The sequence below is a fragment of the Delphinus delphis genome, chromosome 2 (genome assembly GCF_949987515.2).
Source record: "Delphinus delphis chromosome 2, mDelDel1.2, whole genome shotgun sequence".
NCBI lineage: Eukaryota > Metazoa > Chordata > Mammalia > Artiodactyla > Delphinidae > Delphinus > Delphinus delphis.
The window spans coordinates 832,910-853,056 of NC_082684.1; the positions used below are offsets into that span (position 1 = coordinate 832,910).

Sequence of the window (20,147 nt, forward strand, 5' to 3'; positions counted from 1 at the left end):
TGGCACTGAGCTCAGCTGGCTGCACAGAGGTGACCAGTGTGTCACAGCAGAAGCAGGAGTGGGGCTCCAGGGGCTCTGGTGAGGGACCAGGAAGGGTGGCCGTGCAGAGGCGATGAGGCCGCTGTGCCCGCAGGCCGGCAAGGATGCAGGGATGGGTCAGGACTCCGCCCTCACGGAGACCAGGGACCCATCCCTCCTGGTGATTCCACCTCAGAGGAGACACACCCCTCCCAGAGGGCAGAGTCGGGATCCACAGCTGTCAGCCCTTCTCAGTAAAACCTCCAAACCAGTGGGCCGGGGTCTGGGTCGGGTGCTGGCCGTGCTGGGCGCCCTCAGGCCGGCGTTTCAGGGGGCTGGCTCATCCCGGGGACGCAGCCTTGGGCTGCTGGAAGCCACACTTGTGTTTGTTGCAGCCTTTCAGGGCAAGGGGACTAGCAGGACAGCCCCCCAGACCGGCAGCCGGAGTCTGCTCAGCAGGGACGCTGCACCCCAAGGCCGTCCGATGTGCCAGTGCAGCTTCCTGTGGGGGGACAGAGACAGACAGAGGCAGAGACAGAGAGAATGGTATGCAGGGAAGGGACTGCATCGCTCAGCGGTCCCTGCACCAAACGGGGAGGCCGGGAGGGGCGGCAAACAGGATGGCCGAGGATGCACAGCAGTGTCCGGGAGAACACCTGGCCCTCGGGGACCCTGCCAGCACGCTGGGCACGCCGGCACAGGACCCCCTCTGCCTGCTGGGCTCCATGGGGGCTCCCGGTGACGGACCTGGGGGTCAGCCCACACCCTGCGTTTCCCTCCCGCGAAACATGTGACCGAGAAGCTGAAGTTGCCTGAGGGCAGCACCGCCTGCCCAGCCCTGGGCCCTGCCCCTCGCTTCCATCCCCCAGACCAACGAGCAGCCGCTAGCCGGCCCGCCCCGCACGAACGCCAGGGTGGTCACACGAGGGCCGGCCCCACGGCCTCCTAGCTGAACCCCGTCCCTGGCACGGCTGCCTCTGGGCCCCTGGAGAACTGCCCCACACTGGGCCCCAGGGCTCCCACCCTCCCCCCCCAGCAGTGCCACACCACACGGCATCCCTCACCTCTCCACGCCCCCCGAGCACCCCGAAGACAGTGGCCGACGCCTGCCCTTGAGCCCCTCGGGCTGCGCCTGTGTGCACCTGAGATGAGCCTCCCGCTGCGTCCTGACCCCTAGCGCCCCCCAGACCATGAGCTCCACACACACCTGTCAGTGCCGCACCTCACCACCACACACCTCCATCTGTGTCTTACACACACACACGGGCGCCCAGAGGTTCCAGCCTAGCCCCAAGGTCGAAGGCAACAGGGGGCCCGCCTATCACAGCCCCACACCACCCCACTTTGGGGCAAGTCCCAGAAGAGCATCTGTTCCCTCCACAGAGAGACCTGGGCTGGGCGTGGGTGCTGACCACCCCAGGCTTCTCCCAGGCCCCTGGGCTCGGGCCCACACCGGTTCTGACTGAGCAACCCCTGAAACACAGCGACGGCCTTGAGCCCATGGCCCAGCCCACGCTGGAGCCCAGAGCCAGATCTAGGACTCAGAGTCCCCACCAGCCCGATCCAGCGTCTGAGTCCAGCCCAGCCGAGCCAAGGGCTCACTCCCCAGGCTCAGTCCCGCCCTCAGTGCCCCCAGGGCCAAGTGCGCTGCCCCCCATGCCCTGCTCCTGTCCCCTGCCCACCCTCCCTGCTGTCCACCCCCAGGCCCCGTTCGTGCAGAATGAGGATGCAGAGAAGACCTTCTGGGGAAGGTCCAGGGGAGTTTCCAGGGCTGCAGGCAGGGCCCTAGGCTGTGAGGCAGGGTCCCACAGCAGAAGGCGCTTCCCAAGGGGTCCGCAGTGTGACCACAGCAGCCCTGCAGCACCCATCCACATCCCCTGTGCCCTCGTCCTGACGTAGGAGATAGATGGGCTCCAGGCTGAGCAGCTGCAACCACTCTCCTGCTGACACTTCGAGATGATTGGCCAGAGACCACCTGGAACACCGTCCGCATGTAAGCACCCTAAGCCGCCCCTGCGGCACATGACTCACTGCAAGTTCCCCGTGTGCTCCTCCACTCTGACCTTCCTCCTAGTAAACACTGTCTCCATTTCACAGTCTTGGTCTCTTTCCTAAATTATTTCTTCAAAGAAGCAAGACAGAAGTCCATCTTCCAGCTGATCCACTGCCAGAATCAGGTCGACCCCTCCTCTTTACTTTTCCTTTTAAAGTTCCTTAAAGTAAAGAATCCCTTGCCACCTGAGCACACCTTGGGGAGGTGCCTGTGGTCCCTGGGGAGCAGGAGGTTCCCCCACTCCAGAGGATGTGGACAAGGGGCCAGAAGGAAGGGGGCAGAGGGCAGCTCTGGGCCCCGAGGACCCAAGTGTCCAGCCAGGCTCCGCCTCAAGAGTCCTTCAATGCCCACTGAGACCCCGGTTCAGGCTCCACCACGCCTGCACCACTGGCCTCCAGCCCAGACTCACCGCCCCTCCCCACATGAAGGTAAAGGCAACAGTCCCACTCCCCGTGGGCAAACCCTGAGGGGTTCATTCAGTGGTCAGTGCAGGAGGCCGCAGGAACACAGCTGCACAAGCACCAGGGTGGAGGCTGGCATCAGCCTCCTGGGGCCCCAGTCACCACCCAGCCGTCCACCCACTGAGCTCACGCAGACAGGCCAGTCCTCAGGCCCCATCCCGCCAGCCTGCCCGGACGTCCCGATGAATAAGCGATAGCTGTCTGGGGCTGGTCACCACCGTCCTCGAGAAGAAGGCTGGGAGCTGCGCAGGCAGGAGCCACAGGCACCAGGGAGAGGGCCGGCTGGCCAAGCACAGTGGTGGGCATGGGCTGAGCCTCCTCCTGAGGGTAAAGAGCTGGAGAAGCCCACCCACAAGGGGCTCTGAAGTCCCGTGGAAACGGGGCAGAGCACATGTGACACAGGGCAGGACTCCTTCATATACGAAGAGCACTCGGCAACCAATGACAAGAAAGAAATGTGAGCAGTGGGTCCTGCACTGTAAGGAAAAACCGAGTGGCCAATAACAGGAAGAAAAGGTTTCAATTATTAGGAAAGGTAAAATAAGGAGGAAACTAGGGGCAGTGAGTGACCTTCTTGGCCTCTGAGGGCCTGTGAGCAGTTAAGACCATTCTTCAGGGCCCGGTGGCCTCCTTCCCAGCATACGAGTGCCCAGACTCTGTTGACAGGAGAGTCCACTTGCGGCAAAGGCCCTTCTGAGAGCCGCCATCTGCGCTGGGAGACCAGGCGTCCCAAGGACTCCGACACGGACCATGCAGCCTGCTGGGGTCGGGCATAGAAAACCCAGGATTGGGCAACTCTGAGGCTTGTCCAGAGAGCCCGAGCGTTTGGTTCCAATAGAACATGAGAGGGGCAGTAGAGCACTTCACACAAGGTCAAGGGCGCAGCCCTGCTCTGCTCTGCCCCCTCACACCGACACTCCCTGGGGATCTGCTCCGGAGGCGGGCAGGATGCCCTGGCGATCTGGGCTGGGAGGGAGGGGAGATGCACTGTAATGTAAGCTGGATGCGGAGAGGTGCACTGGGGATCTGTGCTGGGGCGGGGGAGGGGGAATGCACGGGATAAATCCCAAGGGGGCCTCATGAACTTTCTCATTCACAAGACACTAAGGCCAGGGCTGTGGTGGGATACTCAATTTACACCTGTACCTGGCCAACCATATATAAAGATGGAACTCTGACCCAAGAATGAAGCCAACAGCCCAGGACACCCAGCCACCATCACAGGATCCAGCCCAGGAAGCAGTCTGCTCCCTCCATGCTACCCTAAACCCAACCCTCCACGCTAGACCTGCAGGAAGTCAGACCTCCATCTCTAGTGACAGCCCAGGAAGCCCTACAACCGCCCTGTGACATCCCCCACAATGGCCTGGCTTGATCAGTAACCCACGGCGCCCATGGTCTTTGTTCTCGCTTCTGACTGACGACCAACAAGAGAAAACCGGACGTGTCCCAGCCATCGCAGGGGTGCCTGCGTCTTGTTGGCCGTCCAGCTTCCCCAGCCACGCAGCCCCCATCAGGACACCAGAGGCACTCTTTTTCCTATAAAGAAGCCTTCTATACACAGAAAATATTTTAACATGCTAACACACACATGATATAATAAGTATGTTATAGGCCCTCACATGGGCAGAGTGTTCTATGTCTCTAGTAACAATTAAGCCACATACGCATAAGAAAGCCTCAAAGCCACCCACTCTCCTGCTGCCCGAGTCGCGGCCCAGCCAGCTGGGCACGCCTCCCTGGCTGCAGCAGCTCAGATAAACAGCCTCTGCTTTTCCCGTTACAACGTTTCCAGTGTTTAGGAGACACAAGGTCTCGTGACAATAGCTCAGGGTCACAGTGACAGCCCCAAATGCATCCCGAGACCTGGACACAACAGGGACAAAGGTGAAGCTGGCGTTCGGGCCTGGGCAGGGAGGTGATCGCCCATGGAAATGAGCAGAGAAGGGGTTGGCAGGACAGCCACGAGGCCAGAGCAGCACCATGGCAGGTAGCGCCGTGCTTGACAGCTGTGCTCGACCACAGTGCTCTACCACGCAGACGTGGATGCTGACAGAGGGTCTCGCCCTCCTCTTCCTCACAGGACCGGTCACACAGCCGGGCCTGCAGGCACCCTGAAGGGCACCCAAACCACAACACGAGGAGTGTCGGGGCATTTCTTTTTTTTTTTTTTTTTTGAAATATAGCTGATTTACAATGCTGTGTTCGTTTCAGTTGTACAGCAAAGTGATTCAATTATACATATACATGTATCTATTCCAGATTCTTTTCCCTTATAGGTTATTATCTATTCTATATAGAGTAGTGTGTATATGTGAATCCCAAACTCCTAATTTATCCCTCCCCTCCCCTCTCCCCTTTGGTATCCATACGTTTGTTTTCTGTGTCTGTGAAGTCTATAACTGTTTTGTATGTAAGTTCATTTGTATCATTTCTTTTAGATTCCACATATGAGTGATACCATATGATATTTGTCTTTCTCTGTCTGACTAACTTCACTTAGTATGGTAACCTGTAGGCCCATCCATGTTGCTGCAAATGGCATTATTTCATTCTTTATTATAGCTGAGTAATATTCCTTTGTATATATGTACCACATCTTCTTTATCCATTCATCTGTCGATCGGCATTTAGGTTGCTTCCGTGTCCTGGCTATTGTAAACAGTGTTGCAATGAAAACTGTGGTGCGTGTATCTTTTTGAATTATGGTTTTCCTGGACATATCCCCAGGAGTGGGATTGCTGGATCATATGGTAGCTCTATTTTTAGGTTTTTCCATACTGTTCTCCATAGTGGCTGTATCAATTTTCATTCCCACCAACAGTGTAGGAGGGTTCCCTTTTCTCCACACCCTCTCTAGCATTATTGTTTGTATAGTTTTTGATGATGGCCGTTCTGACCGGTGAGAGGTGGTACCTCATTGTGCTTTGATTTTGCATTTTTCTAATAATTAGGAATGTTGAGCATCTTTTCATGTGCCTTTTGGTCATCTGTATGTCTTCTTTGGATAAATGTCTATTTAGATACTCTGCTCATTTTTCTATTGGGTTGTTTGTTTGTTCTTTATATTGAGCCATATGAGCTGTATATACATCTTGGAGATTAATTTCTTATTGGTTGCATGGTTTGCAAATATTTGCTCCCCATCTGTAGGTTATCTTTTTGTTTTGTTTATGGTTTTCCATTGCTGTGCAAAAGCTTTTCAGTTTAATTAGGTCCCATTTGTTTATTTTTGTTTTTATTTCCATTACTCTAGGAGGTGGGTCAAAAAAATCTTGCTGTGATTTATGTCAAAGAGTGTTCTGCCTATGTTTTCCCCTAGGAGTTTTCTAGTACCCAGCTTCACACTTACGTCTTTAATCCATTTTGAGTTTATTTTTGTCCGTGGTGTTAGAGAATTTTCTAATTTCATTTTTTTACATGTAGCTGTCCAGTTTCCCAGTACCACTTATTGAAGAGACTGTCTTTTCTCCACTGTATATTCTTGCCTCCTTTGTCATAGATTAATTGACCGTAGGTGTGTGGGTTTATTTCTGGGCTGTCTATCCTGTTCCATTGAGCTATATTTCTGGTTTTGTGCCAGTACCATACTGTTTTGATGACTGTAGCTTTGTAGTATAGTCTGAAGTCAGAGAGCCCGATTGCTCCAGCTCCATTTTTCTTTCTTAAGATTCCTTTGGCTATTCAGGGTCTTTTCTGTCTCCATACAATTTTTTAAATTTTTGGTTCTAGTTCTATGAAAGATGCCATTGGTAATTTGATAGGGATTGCATTGAATCTGTAGATTACCTTGGGTAGAACAGTCATTTTTACAATGTTGATTCTTCCAATCCAAGAACATGGTATATCTCTCCATCTGTTTGTGTCATCTTTGATTTCTTTCACCAGTGTCTTATAGTTTTCGGAGTACAGGTCTTTTGTCTCCTTAGGTAGGTTTATTCCTAGGTATTTTATTCTTTTTGGTATGATAGTAAATGGGAGTGTTTCTTTAATTTCTCTTTCTGATCTTTCATTGTTAGTGTATAGAAATGCAACAGATTTCTGTGTATTAATTTTGTATCCAGCAACATTACCGAATTCATTGATGAGCTCTAGTAGCTTTCTGGTACTGTCTTGAGGATTTTCTATGCATAGTATCATGTCATCCGCAAATAGTGACTGTTTTACTTCTTCTTTTCCAATTTGGATTCCTTTTATTTCTTTTTCTTCTCTGATTGCTGTGGCTATGACTTCCAAAACTATGTTGAATAAAAGTGGTGAGAGTGGACATCCATGTCTTGTTCCTGATCTTAGAGGAAATGCTTTCAGCTTTTCACCATTGAGAATGATGTTAGCTGTGGGTTTGTCACATGTGGACTTTATCATGTTGAGGGCCATTTCTTTGAAACTCTGAGTGAGTGTTCCCGTCCAAGGTCTGAGGAGCAACCTCTTGGGGCAGAAGATCATGAGCTTCCTTGGGCCCCCTGAGCCTCAGCGACCATCTCACCTGATAGCACTTTGCCTGCTCTTGTTACAATTTTATACACGTTTGGTTTCCTGGGTGACATCAATTCCCGCCTGAAAGGCCTCCAGGGGCTTGTGTTTTCTGGATTCAACCTGGACTTGCCCAGCAATAAGTAAAAAGTTCTTCTGGAAGCAGAACTTCAACGGTGGAACGGGCACCATGTCTCTGCCCTGCAAGTAGCAACCATCACGATCCCGGGACAGTGGGCGTGAGATCCGGGCACATGGAGGCCACACCAGCACCTGGAGAGAAAAGGTGTGGGTGTGTCCTCCGCAACAACAGAAGGAAGTGCCAAATAGAGAGGTGAGCAGAGGTGGGCCCAGGAGACTCAGTTGCAACAGGTCGGGTCAAGTCAGGATTGAGCCAGGTCATGGGCAGGTTTTTTCCAGACTCTTCATTAATGCAGAGTTAAGCAGAGCTTACATAGATCCATGTGTTTTGTGGGCAACACCAGGGAGTTGTGAGTGCAGCTTGCAGAGCCAGTGACTGACTGTCCAGATGGTGACACCGATCCTGTTCCACATCTAATGGCTTCTCCTACAATGTTCACTCCCTCTGGTGTTGTCAGACTTCCTGTTTTAGCCTTTGGGCTGAAATCCATCTCAGCAAGAAGATGCACATGCTTATCAGAGAGGGTCCTAGGACTGGTCAGATGTGGGAAAATAAGTGAGATAATTGGCCAGAGGAGAACAAAGACCTGAAAGGACTGTCCAGTGTAAGTGATTTAAATCACTTTTTACGGCTCTCCTCATTAGGGAGGACGCCCACACCCTTCCTCTTCAGGTGTGTATTTCTGCCTTGCTTCTGTCTTAAATAAATAAACTACTTCTCTATGAGCTCTCCCTCATGTTGTGCTGTGTCTCAGACAATAAACTTTCTACCTCTTTTCATAGTTTTTCCTCCTTGAAACACTCTTGCTTTCAGAGGGTGCAAGAACCAGGGCAACTTTGTTTCTAGCCTCTAGCCCTGCTGGACTAGCAGCTAGGATTCCTGGTTTTCATCCAGGATACCCAGGTACAATTCCTGGGCAGGGAACTAAGATCCTGCCTCAGGACCACTCACTGGTATCTCTCCAAAACCCGGAAGTTCAAGGTAAACTGCGGGTCTCGTCCAAACTGCTGGCTGGAGACTCCTGACTTTCACTGTCTCTCCCATGCTTCTCTGATTTTCTTTCCCACCTTACTTGCACAGCAAGGTTTCTTTTTTACCTAATACTTTAACACCCGCTTCAGGAAGGACTCACTGCACCCTCGCCGCAGGCAAGCCCACTGTTGTCAGTGTCAGATAAAATCCTCAAGTCCTGACCCCCACGGCACTTTCCAGAGTGGCCACCTGCAGTTCCTCCAGGAGTTCCCCCCTCACTCCAGGCCTTGGAAGCCCATACACCGCGATGCTCAGCCTATTAGTCTGGCCACGTTCAAGCAGGCCGCAGTGCTCAGTCTCAAGGATAGACAACAGATCCCCACCCACCACCACCAGAAACATCATGGCAACTGCTCTACACTGGTCCAAATGTCCTCTCCAGGTAATAAAGGAGGACACCTTGTGCAAGGTACCAAGGATGACCAGAGACATCTTGTTAGAAATCAGTGGGGGAAGGAGCAGAGTCAAGATGGAGGTGGGGGAATACGCAGAGTTAGCATCTCCCCACAACAAGGGCTCCTGCCAGCAGCTTCTGTGGGACTGTGAGCCCCAAGGAGACGGGAGGAACCCCAGAGTGAACCGGTAGGACGGACGTAGGGGGACCGAGGAGGGAGGAGAAGTGGAGGCCAGACAGGCTTGGCGCCCCTGAGGTGGGGGAGATCAGGAGAGGCAGGCGGGAGGGGCTCTCCGGGAAGAGGAAGACGGGAGAGGAGCGGAGAGCGCTCGCCTGGCCCACTCGGCCGGGGAGCCTGCTGAGCTCCCAGGTGAACTCCCCTGCCCTCCAAAGCCCCCTCCAGGCCGCGTGGGTCCTGGGGGCACAGGAGGGAGGCCGGAGGATCAGGAGAGGCAGGCGGGAGGGGCCATCCAGGAGGAGCAGGACAGGAGAGGAGGGCGATTGCCCCGCCCACTCAGGCCCAGGAAGCCTGCTGGGCTCCCAGGCGAGGCCCCTGCCCTCTGAGACCAGGGGTGGGGAGCACACCTGGGCCCCTTCTGTTCCTTGAGCCTAAGCCCCACCTCCCACAGCCCCCAGGGCGTTTTCCAGCCCCGTGTGTCCTGAGCATTGGCCCCGCCCACCACCCAAACCTCGCCCCTGCTTAGGCCCTGCCCTCCACAGCCAAGGTCTCCCCCACCTTCTTTTTTTCCCCTCCTCCTCTTGTTTACTATTGTGGTACTGTTGTACCTTCCAGTTGTTGATTCATCTATATTTTTATTGTTATATTCTTCCCAACATATCTGTTAGTTTCCTAGCCTAATTTTATTTTTTACTTTGTTATTGTTTTTGTTGTTGTTGTTGTTGTTTCATTTTTTGCTGCCCCAGGTGGCTTGCGGGATCTTGGTACACAAGACTGGGGTCAGGCCAAAGCTCCTGCAGTGGGAGCCCCGTGTCAGAACCACTGGACTAACAGAGAACCTCAGACCCCAGGAAATATTCATCGGAGTGAGGTCTCACGGAGTTCCTCATCTCAGCACCAAGACCCAGCTCTACCCAATAGCCTACGAACTCCAGTGTTGGAAGCCTCAGGCCAAACAACCAGTAAGAAAGGAACACAATCCCACTCATTAAAAAAAAAAAAGAGAGACGGCAAAAGGATATGTTACAGATGAAGGAGCAAGGTAACAACCTACAAGACCAAATAAATGAAGAGGAAATAGACAGTCTACCTGAAAAAGAATTCAGAGTGATGATAGTAAAGATGATCCAGAATCTCAGAAATAGAATGGAAGCACAGATTGAGAAAATACAAGAAGTATTTAACAAAGATCTAGAAGAACTAAAGAACAAACAAACAGAGATGAACAACACAATAACTGAAATGAAAAATACACTAGAAGGAATCAATAACAGAATAACTGAGGCAGAAGAACGAATAAGTGAGCTGGAAGACAAAATGGTGGAAAGAACTGCCAAGGAGCAGAATAAAGAGAAAAGAATGAAAAGAATAGAAGACAGTCTCAGAGACCTCTGGGACAACACTAAACACACCAACATTCAAATCATAGGGGTCCCAGAAGAAGAAGAGAAAAAGAAAGGGTCTGAGAAAATATTTGAAGAGATTATAGTTGAATAGTTCCCTAACTTGGGAAAGGAAATAGTCACCCAAGTCCAGGAGGCACAGAGAGTCCCATACAGGATAAACCCTAGGAAAAACGCACCAAGACACATATTAAGCAAACAAACAAAAATTAAATTCAAGGAAAAAATATTAAGGGAAAAACAAAAAATAATATACAAAGGAATCCCCATAAGGTTGTCAACTGATTTTTCAGTGGAAACTCTGCAGGCCGGAAAAGAGTAGCAGGATATACTTAAAGTGATGAAAGAGAAAAACCTGCAACCAAGATTACTCTACCCAGCAAGGATCTCATTCAGATTCAATGGAGAAGTCAAAAGCTTTTCAGATAAGCAAAAGTTAAGAGAATTCAGCACCACCAACCAGCTTTACAACAAATGCTAAAGAAACTTCTCTAAGCGGGAAACACAAGAGAAGAAAAAGATGCACAAAAAAAAACCCAAGGGCTTCCCTGGTGGTGCAGTGGTTGAGAGTCCACCTGCCGATGCAGGGGACACGGTTCGTGCCCCAGTCTGGGGGGATACCACATGCCGCAGAGCGGCTGCACCCGTGAGCCATGGCCGCTGGGCCTGCGCATCCAGAGCCTGTGCACTGCAACGGGAGAGGCCTGCGTACCGCAAAAAAAAAAAAAAAAAAAAAACACAATTAAGAAAATGGTAATAGGAACATACATATTGATAATAACCTTGAATGTAAATGGATTAAATGCCCCAACCAAAAGCCACAGACTGGCTGAACGGATACAAAAACAAGACCCTTATATATGCTGTCTACAAGAGACCCACTTCAGACCCAGGGACACACACAGACTGGAAGTGAAGGGATGGAAAAAAATTCCATGCAAATGCAAATCAAAAGAAAGCTGGAGTAGCATACTCATATCAGATAAAATAGACTTTAAAATAAAGACTGTTAAAAGAGATAAGGAGGGACACTACATAATGATCAAAGGATCAATCCAAGAGGAAGAAATAACGATTATAAGTGTTTATGCACCCAATATAGGAGCACCTCAATACATAAAGCAAATAATAACAACCATGAAAGGAGAAATCGACAGTCACACAATAATAGTAGGGGACTTTAACACCCCACTTACACCAACGGACAGATCATCCAAACAGAAAATACATAAGAAAACACAAGCTTTAACTGACACAATAGACCAGATCGATCTGTTTCATATTTATAGAACATTCCACCCAAAAGTGGCAGAATACACTTTCTTCTCAAGTGCACACGGAACATTCTCCAGGATAGATCACATCTTGGGTCACAAATCAAGACTCATACATTTAAGAAAATTGAAATTGTATCAAGCATCTTTTCTGACCACAACACTATGAGATGGGAAATCAATTACAAGAAAAAAACTGTAAAAAAAAAAACCCATAAATACATGGAAGCTAAACAGTGCACTACTAAATAACCAAGAGATTGCTGAAGAACTCAAAGAAGAAAGTTTTAAAATACATAGAAACAAATGACAATGAAAAGAAGATGACCCAAAACCTATGGGACGCAGCAAAAGCAGTTCTAAGAGGGAGGTTTATAGCAATACAATCTCACCTCAAGAAACAAGAAAAATCTCAAATAAACAATCTAACCCTGCACTTAAAACAACTAGAGAAAGAAGAACAAAGAAAACCCAAAGTCAGTAGAAGGAAAGAAATCATAAAGATCAGAGCAGAAATGAAGAAGACAATAGCAAAGATCAATAAAACTAAAAGCTGGTTCTTTGAGAAGATAAACGAAATTGATAAACCCTTAGCCAGACTCATCAAGAAAAAAAGGGAGAGGATGCAAATCAATAAAATTAGAAATGAAAAAGGAGAAATCACAACTGACACTGCAGAAGTACAAAGGATTATAAGAGACTACTACAAACAACTATATGCCAATAAAATGGACCACCTCGAAGAAATGGACAAATTCTTGGAAAGTTACAATTTTCCAAGACTGAGCCAGAAAGAATTAGAAAATATAAACAGACCTATCACAAGTAATGAAATTGAAACTGTAATTAAAAATCTTCCAACAGCAACAAAAAAAATCTTCCAACAAACAAAAGCCCAGGACCAGATGGCTTCACAGGCGAATTCTATCAACATTTAGAGAAGAGCTAACAGCCATCCTTCTCAAACTCTTCCAAAAAATTGCAGAGGGAGAAACACTCCCAAATTCATTCTACGAGGCCACCATCACCCTGATACCAAAACCAGAGAAGGATGTCACAAAGAAAGAAAACTACAGGCCAATATCACTGATGAACATAGATGCAAAAATCCTCGACAAAATACTAGCAAACAGAATCCAACAGCACATTAAAAGGATCATACACCATGATCAAGTGGAGTTTATTCCAGGAATGCAAGGATTCTTCAATGTATGCAAATCGATCAATGTGATACACCATATTAACAAATTAAGGAATAAAAACCACATGATCATCTCATTAGATGCAAAAAAAGCTTTTGACAAAATTCAACACCAATTTATGATAAAAACTCTCAAGAAAATGTGCATAGAGGGAACCTACCTCAACATAATAAAGGCCATATATGACAAACCCACAGCAAACACCAATCTCAATGGTGAAAACCTGAAAGCATTTCCTCTAAGATCAGGAAAAAGACAAGGATGTCCACTCCCGCCACTCTTATCCAACATAGTTTTAGAAGCCCTAGCCACAGCAATCAGAGAAGAAAAAGAAATAAAAGGAATACAAATTGGAAAAAAAGAAGTAAAACTGTCACTATTTGCAGATGACATGATACTATACGTAGAGAATCCTAAAGATGCCACCAGAAAACTACTAGAACTAATCAATGAATTTGTTAAAGTAGCAGGAAACAAAATTAATGCACAGAAATCTCTGGCATTCCTATACACCAACAATGAGAAGTCAGAAAGAGAAATTAAGGAAACACTCCCATTTACCATTGCAACAAAAAGAATAAAATACCTAGGAATAAGCCTGCCTAAGAGACGAAAGACTTGTACTTGGAAAACTATAAAACACTGATGAAAGAAATCAAAGATGACATAAACAGATGGAGAAATATACCACATTCTTGGATTGGGACAATCAACATTGTGAAAATGACTGTACTACTCAAAGCAATCTACAGATTCAATGCAATCCATATCAAACTACCAATGGCGTTCTTCACAGAATTAGAACAAAAAATTTTACGGTTTTTATGGAAACACAAAAGACCCCGAATAGCCAAAGCAATCTTGAGAAGGAAAACCGGAGTTGGAGGAATCAGGCTCCCCAACTTCAAACTATACCACAAAGCTACAGTAATCAAGACAAGTATGGTGCTGACACAAAAACAGAAATATAGATCAATGGCACAGGACAGAATGTCCAGAGATAAACCCATGCACATATGGGCACCTAATTTACGACAAAGGAGGCAAGCATATACAGTGGAGAAAAGGCAGCCTCTTCACTAAGTGGGGCTGGAAAACTGGACAGGTACATGCAAAAGAATGAAATTAGAACACTCCCTAATACCGTACACAAACATAAACTCAAAATGGATTAAAGACCTAAATGTAAGACCAGACACTATAAAACTCTTAGAGGAAAACATAGGAAAAACACCCTTTGACATAAATCACAGCAAGATCTTTTTTGACCCACCTCCTAGAGTAATGGAAATAAAAACAAAAATAAACACATGGGACCTAATGAAGCTTAAAAGCTTTTGCACAGCAAAGGAAACCATAAACAAGACAAGACAACACTCAGAATGGGAAAAAATATTTGCAAATGAAACAGAAAAGGATTAATCTCCAAAATATACAAACAGCTCATGGAGCTCAATATCAAAAAATCAAACAACCCAGTTAAAAAATGGGCAGAAGACCTAAATAGACATTTCACCAAGGAAGACATACAGATGGCCAAGAGGCACATGAAAAGATGCTCAACATCACTAATTATTCGAGAAATGCAAATCAAAACTACAATGAGGTGTCACCTGATGCCAATCAGACTGGCCATTATCAAGAAAATCTAGAAACAATAAATGCTGCAGAGGGTGTGGAGAAAAGGGAACCCTCCTGCACTGTTGGTGGGAATGTACATTGATACAACCACTGTGGAAAACAGTATGGAGGTTCCTTAAAAAACTACAAATAGAACTGCCATATGACCCAACAATCCCACTACTGAGCATATACCCTGAGAAAACCATAATTCAAAAGAGTCATGTACCACAATGTTCATTGCAGCACTATTTACAATAGCCAGGACATGGAAACAACCTAAACGTCCATCGACAGCTGAATGGATAAAGAAGAAGTTGCACATATATACAATGGAATATTACTCAGCCATAAAAAGAAACGAAATTGAGGTATTTGTAGTGAGGTGGATGGACCTAGAGTCTGTCATACAGAGTGAAGTAAGTCAGAAAGAGAAAAGCAAATACCGTATGCTAACACATATATAGAGAATCTAAAAAAAAAAATGGTTCTGATGGACACAGTTTCAGGGCATGAATAAAGAGGTAGATGTAGAGAATGGACCTGATGACATGGGGTGGGAGGGCGAAGCTGGGGCGAAGTGAGAGTAGCATCAACATGTATACACTACCGAGTGTAAAACAGTTAGCTGGTGGGAAGCAGAAGCATAGCACACGGAGATCAGCTCGGTGCTCTGCGATGACCTAGAGGGGTGGGATAGGGAGGGTGGGAGGGAGGCTTAAGAGGGAGGGGATACGGGGACGTGTGTATGCATATGGCTGGTTCACTTTGTTGTGCGACAGAAACTAACACAGTGTTGTGGAGTAATTATACTCCAGTAAAGGTCTATTTAAAAAAAAAAAAACAGAACAGAAATCAGTGGGGGAGTAGAGGACACTCCACATCCCATTAGCACTGAGGTCAAAGGAAATCCAGACACTCTGAGTCCCCTTCCGGCGCCTCCTACTAATGTTTCCAGGATGCTGGACTTCATTTCTAGGAGCACTGTTCTCGGTTGCAGGCTATTCAACATGGGAGGATCCCCTTTCTAAGCCAGATGGGCTGAGAAAGGGGAAGCTTAGGTTTTGCTGTAACACTGCCTGGCCTTTATATAAGTTGGGGGTTGGGAAAATGGCCTAAAATGTGTCTCTTACAGTTAGATCTTTTTGCCACAGGATGGCAAAATGTACGGAGGTTCCCTATGTTCAGGCCTTTATGGCCCTTTATCATAACCCTGCTCAATGTGGCTCCTATAATCGAACGCCTGAGAAATCAAAGAAAAAACAGCTCTCCTGACATTCTAAACGATCCTCTCTTAACCACCACCACCCTGCACCCAGCTCTCAGGGGGGAAACCAAGCTTCTCCCACTCATGCAAATTCCCTCCAGATTCTTCGGTCAAACTAAGACCCCCACCTCCCCAGAGGGACAACCCCTGATGGGACAGTGTATCAGTCAGCCTGCCCCTGTTATTAGGGCCAATTTGAGCAATATTTGGTCTATATTTTAGCTATGAAACTATGACTACAGAAAAAGAAAGACGATTTTTTTGACACTGGATGGCCACAATATTCTTTAGACTCTGGAGAAAGTTGGTTAAGGTAAAACTCATTTGAAATTACAAAACTGGTGCTTTTTTCATGTGCAGTTAGAGAAAGCTAGCTTGTTAAAACACTTTTTTTCAGAATTCTGACCCTGAGAGAACAAAAATATGCCTAGGGGAAAACTTGAAATTAACTCTTATGCTGTCCTTGAAATACAGACTTAGCCCACTTTGCCTGAGACTTCGGCCTTGGATTAATTAGTAGAACTTCAAGCCAAGAAAAAGAAAGAGACAAAGAGGCATTTAAACCTCAAGTGGAAACTATGAGATCTCTGTCTGGATGTATTTATGCCTCAGTTACGTGTCTTTGTCTTTGGACAATATCGCAGAGGTTAATTTGTAAATGAGCTCTATTTACTTGGCTTTTCTTTTTTTTTTTTTTTTTTTTGCGGTACACGGGCCCTCACTGCTGTGGCCTCTCCCGTCGCGGAGCACAGGCTCAGCGGCCATGGCTCACGGGCCCAGCCACTCCGCGACATGTGGTATCTTCCCGGACCGGGGCACAAACCCGTGTCCCCTACATCGGCAGGCGGACTCCCAACCACTGCGCCACCAGGGAAGCCCTACTTGGCTTTTTAAAAGTAAGCACTTACAAATCAAGCAATTCTAAATAGAAGAGGTACTAAGCTAAATAAATTTCAGGTTCACATGACCTGGGAAATATTCAGTGTTGAATCTCTTACAACGTTTGTACACTTTGGAAATAATTATGTTTCGGTTTTTCCAGATTTTTGGCAACTTGAAACTTTAGAGCTTTGCTAAATCAGGTCAAATGAGAAGAACTCATTAAAGGTCTAAATCATTTTCAAGATAAAATACTGGAATATTGATTGCTGAACAAATCTAAATTTACCTTTTGTCTTCTTACAAGAGGGGAACTAAAGATGTTTCGCTTTATTAGACACATGCCTTGTACCGCACTGAGAAAAGAAATTGTGCTTTGTGAAAGCGCATGTGTTTAGAGGTTATGGAATACGTTCTTAAGGTCGCTAATCAGAAAATGCCAACATGACAAACAGTTCACAATTGCTTTCGTCTTGGTTTTCACTAGAGATTAAGGTTTTTAGGGGTTAAAAATTATAATACATCATTAAAGCTACTAAAAGGATAAGGGAGGGACTTCCCTGGTGGCACGGCGGATGAGACTCTGCGCTCCCAATGCAAGGGGCCTGGGTTCGATCCCTGGTCAGGGAGCTAGATCCCACATGCATGTCACAACTAAGAGTTCAAATGCCACAACTAAGGAGCCTGCCTGCTGCAACCAAGACCCCACACAACCAAATAAACAAATAAATAAATATTCAAAAAAAAAGGATAAGGGAAACATTTCGGTGTGTGAAGCAAGTAGAATATATGTTGTCAGTGATAGAAGACAAGAAGACTGGAATTTGGTTTTCTCTCTCTGTTAAGAGAACAAAGTTTCCTTGGAAAGCTGCCCTTGGTGACAGATTGTATGAATTTATTTGACTTTAAGTGATTTATATTTGCTTTTAAAATCTTTTGTCACTTTGGTTGAGTAAATAAGAATTATTTCACAATGACCTATGATTCTATTTGACTAAGTGTTTTAAAACTTTTTGATATTTTTAACAAACTTCCCAAGAGTCAAATTCTAATTAAAGTTCTTCTGACCTCCAGCTAACTTTGAGGTGCTTCAGAGGGCCCCTGGAGCATCTCCAAAAATATGTATTGAACTAACTGGGATTATTTGACAGATTCAATTACAGGAGAAACATTGTCAAATAAAAGGTAATAATAACAGAATCTGTAAAGATTATGGCACGTGCAGACAAAGTTCATTCCACTTCTACAAAAAGATTAACCACTCATTGTCAGACTTCTGCCATCCTGATGTCCTTGTAGCATGGCAGTGGTCTACTCCAAAATCAGAGAAATTGAAATGGGTCAACAGTCACTGTAAGTTAAACAGTCAGGGCTATGGGGAATCCAAGATGGCTGGCTGCTTGGCTCCTCCCGGCTCCCTGGCAAGCCTCATTTTTTATTTGATGGGTTAAAGCCTTCGCTGGCTGCAAGGCTGATGCCCTCACAATGAAAAAGGAAATGGTTAGAAAATGTGTTTTCCACTGGGGGTACACTTTCTATAATCTCCGGTGATCAAGGCACCCACTTCACTGGACAAATCATACAAGCCTTAACCAAAAACCTTACAAATTTCTTAAAATTATCACTGTCACTATCACCCTCAACCATCAGGCAAGGTCAATAAAACTAATGGAAAAACTGGACTCAAACAAAACCAAAACTAATTACATGGGATCCAACGAACTGCTAACTAGGATTATAATGTTTATGACTTTTGTCTGACATCTTACTGGCTTCTAATCTTTGTTTTTCAGATATAGAGAAGCCCTTCTCCTCAAGCTACTTACGGTTCACAGCAATTAGGTGATTTACACCTGTGGGGAAAATGAAAACGTTTTTCTTTTCTCTCTGCCTTGTCCCTCCAGAAATTGCAGACACTTGGTTATGAGCAGACTTGTCAGGTAGATTAAAGAAAGACTGTCTCCTGACGTGTACAGGAATCTCCAAATATTTGGGGGACCTCTAGAAGAGAGAGATCCACCAGGCAAAATGTGACGGCAGGACATTGGCATGGCTTCCTTGGCCTTGAGGGGCCTTTTGTGAATTTAGTCTGGACTCCTTCTGAGGAATTACACCAGAGTCAGTATGGAGGAGCCTATGTGGTCAATGGGCCAGACTTATTTTAAAAACAAATTAGTCTTGAGTTGGCTGTGTTTAGTGGAGATGAGGGTACTTTAGGGGGGGAAGAAAAAGAGGATTATGTTTCACTAAATATTAAATTCTAGATTTGTTAACTAAGGTGTTTACTAAAACCCGCTTCCCAGATGGTCCCTTGATGTTATGTTATATTGCTACAAGATTTAATTAAATTATTAAGAGGACACTCTAAGTTTGTTTCTGAAGCTTAACTTCTGTAATCAGTCTTTGGATAAAGATCTCCACTATCTACAAACAGGAGATTAACACCAGGCTATGGTCATTTAAGTTTAAAGGAACCAGCCTAGTAATACTAGAAAAAACAGACTAAGTGAGGCAACCTGGGGATATACTGGGCTGCACCTAATGAGAGTTCTTGACCTACCTTCTTACTTATGACCTTCCTAATAAGTACTGCTAGCTATTTTATTTTTATTGCCTGTTTTACAAAATCATTCTTTCTTACATTACCAAATGTGTGACTGAGCCTCTGATAAGATGATAATATAGAGTCCCATATGAGGTCAATGATTGTAATGGTGTAACTCTAGGTATGGGAAGAAACACAAAGAGGGAAGAGTTTCCTGGACCATAAGAGACTAGGGAGACAGGTGGTCCAGAGACTTTGGGCTACTGTTAATAAGGCCTACTCCAGTGACAGCACATTGAGTGGCCTGTCAAATAAATCTTTGCCAGAACTGGGAATGAGCATTCCTAGCGCTGTAGGACGAAATGGTCATGAAATGCCCCCCAAACCTTGGTCAGATTCATGACCATGAAGGGACCCTGCCAGCTGGAGACTGGCGCTTGTTGCCTGCCTCTGCCAGGATTAAATCATGAGCCATTACGGCTGCCAACCGTCAACAGCCCCTGCATGTAGTTCAAGGTGGAGCTCAGGAAAGAGGCACTCTGTGCTCTGGGAGAAACTGACGGAACAGGCCTTCAGATAGATGTTCCCAGGTAAGGATTTTTAAGAACCAAAATTCTTGCATCTTCTCATACTAGAAAAACACTAAAGTCATTAATGGTGACAACTGTTTGGGCTGTTAAGGAACAAACTACAGTTAAAGGTCAAGATGGAAGAACTGTGGTTCAGACATCCAAGGTAATACTAGGTGACACTATGGGTGTGATTTCAGACATCCGTGTATTGCTGAGAACTTAAGTTTTATGAGCTGTGTCAGATGTGAGGCCATCAGCTATTCTCAAGACAACACCAGCTGGCAGCTGGTAACTGCAACCTTACGTCTGCAAGGTCTCCTCTCGTACCTGCTACATTTTAGACAATGAAATTGCTTTAGATCAGATGGTAACAAGATGAAAAACATGTATGATGACAAATTATGTGTTAATACCACACTAAGCTTTAAAACCCACTTAGATAAAACCAGATAAGTGGCCACCTGGCTACAAGTATCTTCGAAATGCCAGGTCCAGACTGGTTTTCAGACTTATTCTCCTGAAAAGAAAGGAGATCGATTTTGTCTATTAACATTCAGGTTGCCCAACTACTTCTAACTGGGTCTGTTACACCTACATCAATCACAATGGGCTAATAAAAAAGACGTTGTGGCCA

General features: G+C 46.2%; 2 gene segments (V, D, J or C); both read left to right on the forward strand.

Moving 5' to 3' along the window:
* LOC132417612 (immunoglobulin alpha-2 heavy chain-like) overlaps positions 1 to 20,147 on the forward strand; it is a 159,891-nt gene that overhangs the window by 96,852 nt on the left and 42,892 nt on the right.
* The window catches only part of LOC132421216 (immunoglobulin heavy constant epsilon-like), a 47,523-nt gene continuing 36,024 nt past the window's right edge, over positions 8,649 to 20,147 (forward strand). The window contains 1 exon segment of the C gene segment in view: positions 8,649 to 8,761. Coding sequence covers positions 8,649 to 8,761 — 113 coding nt within the window.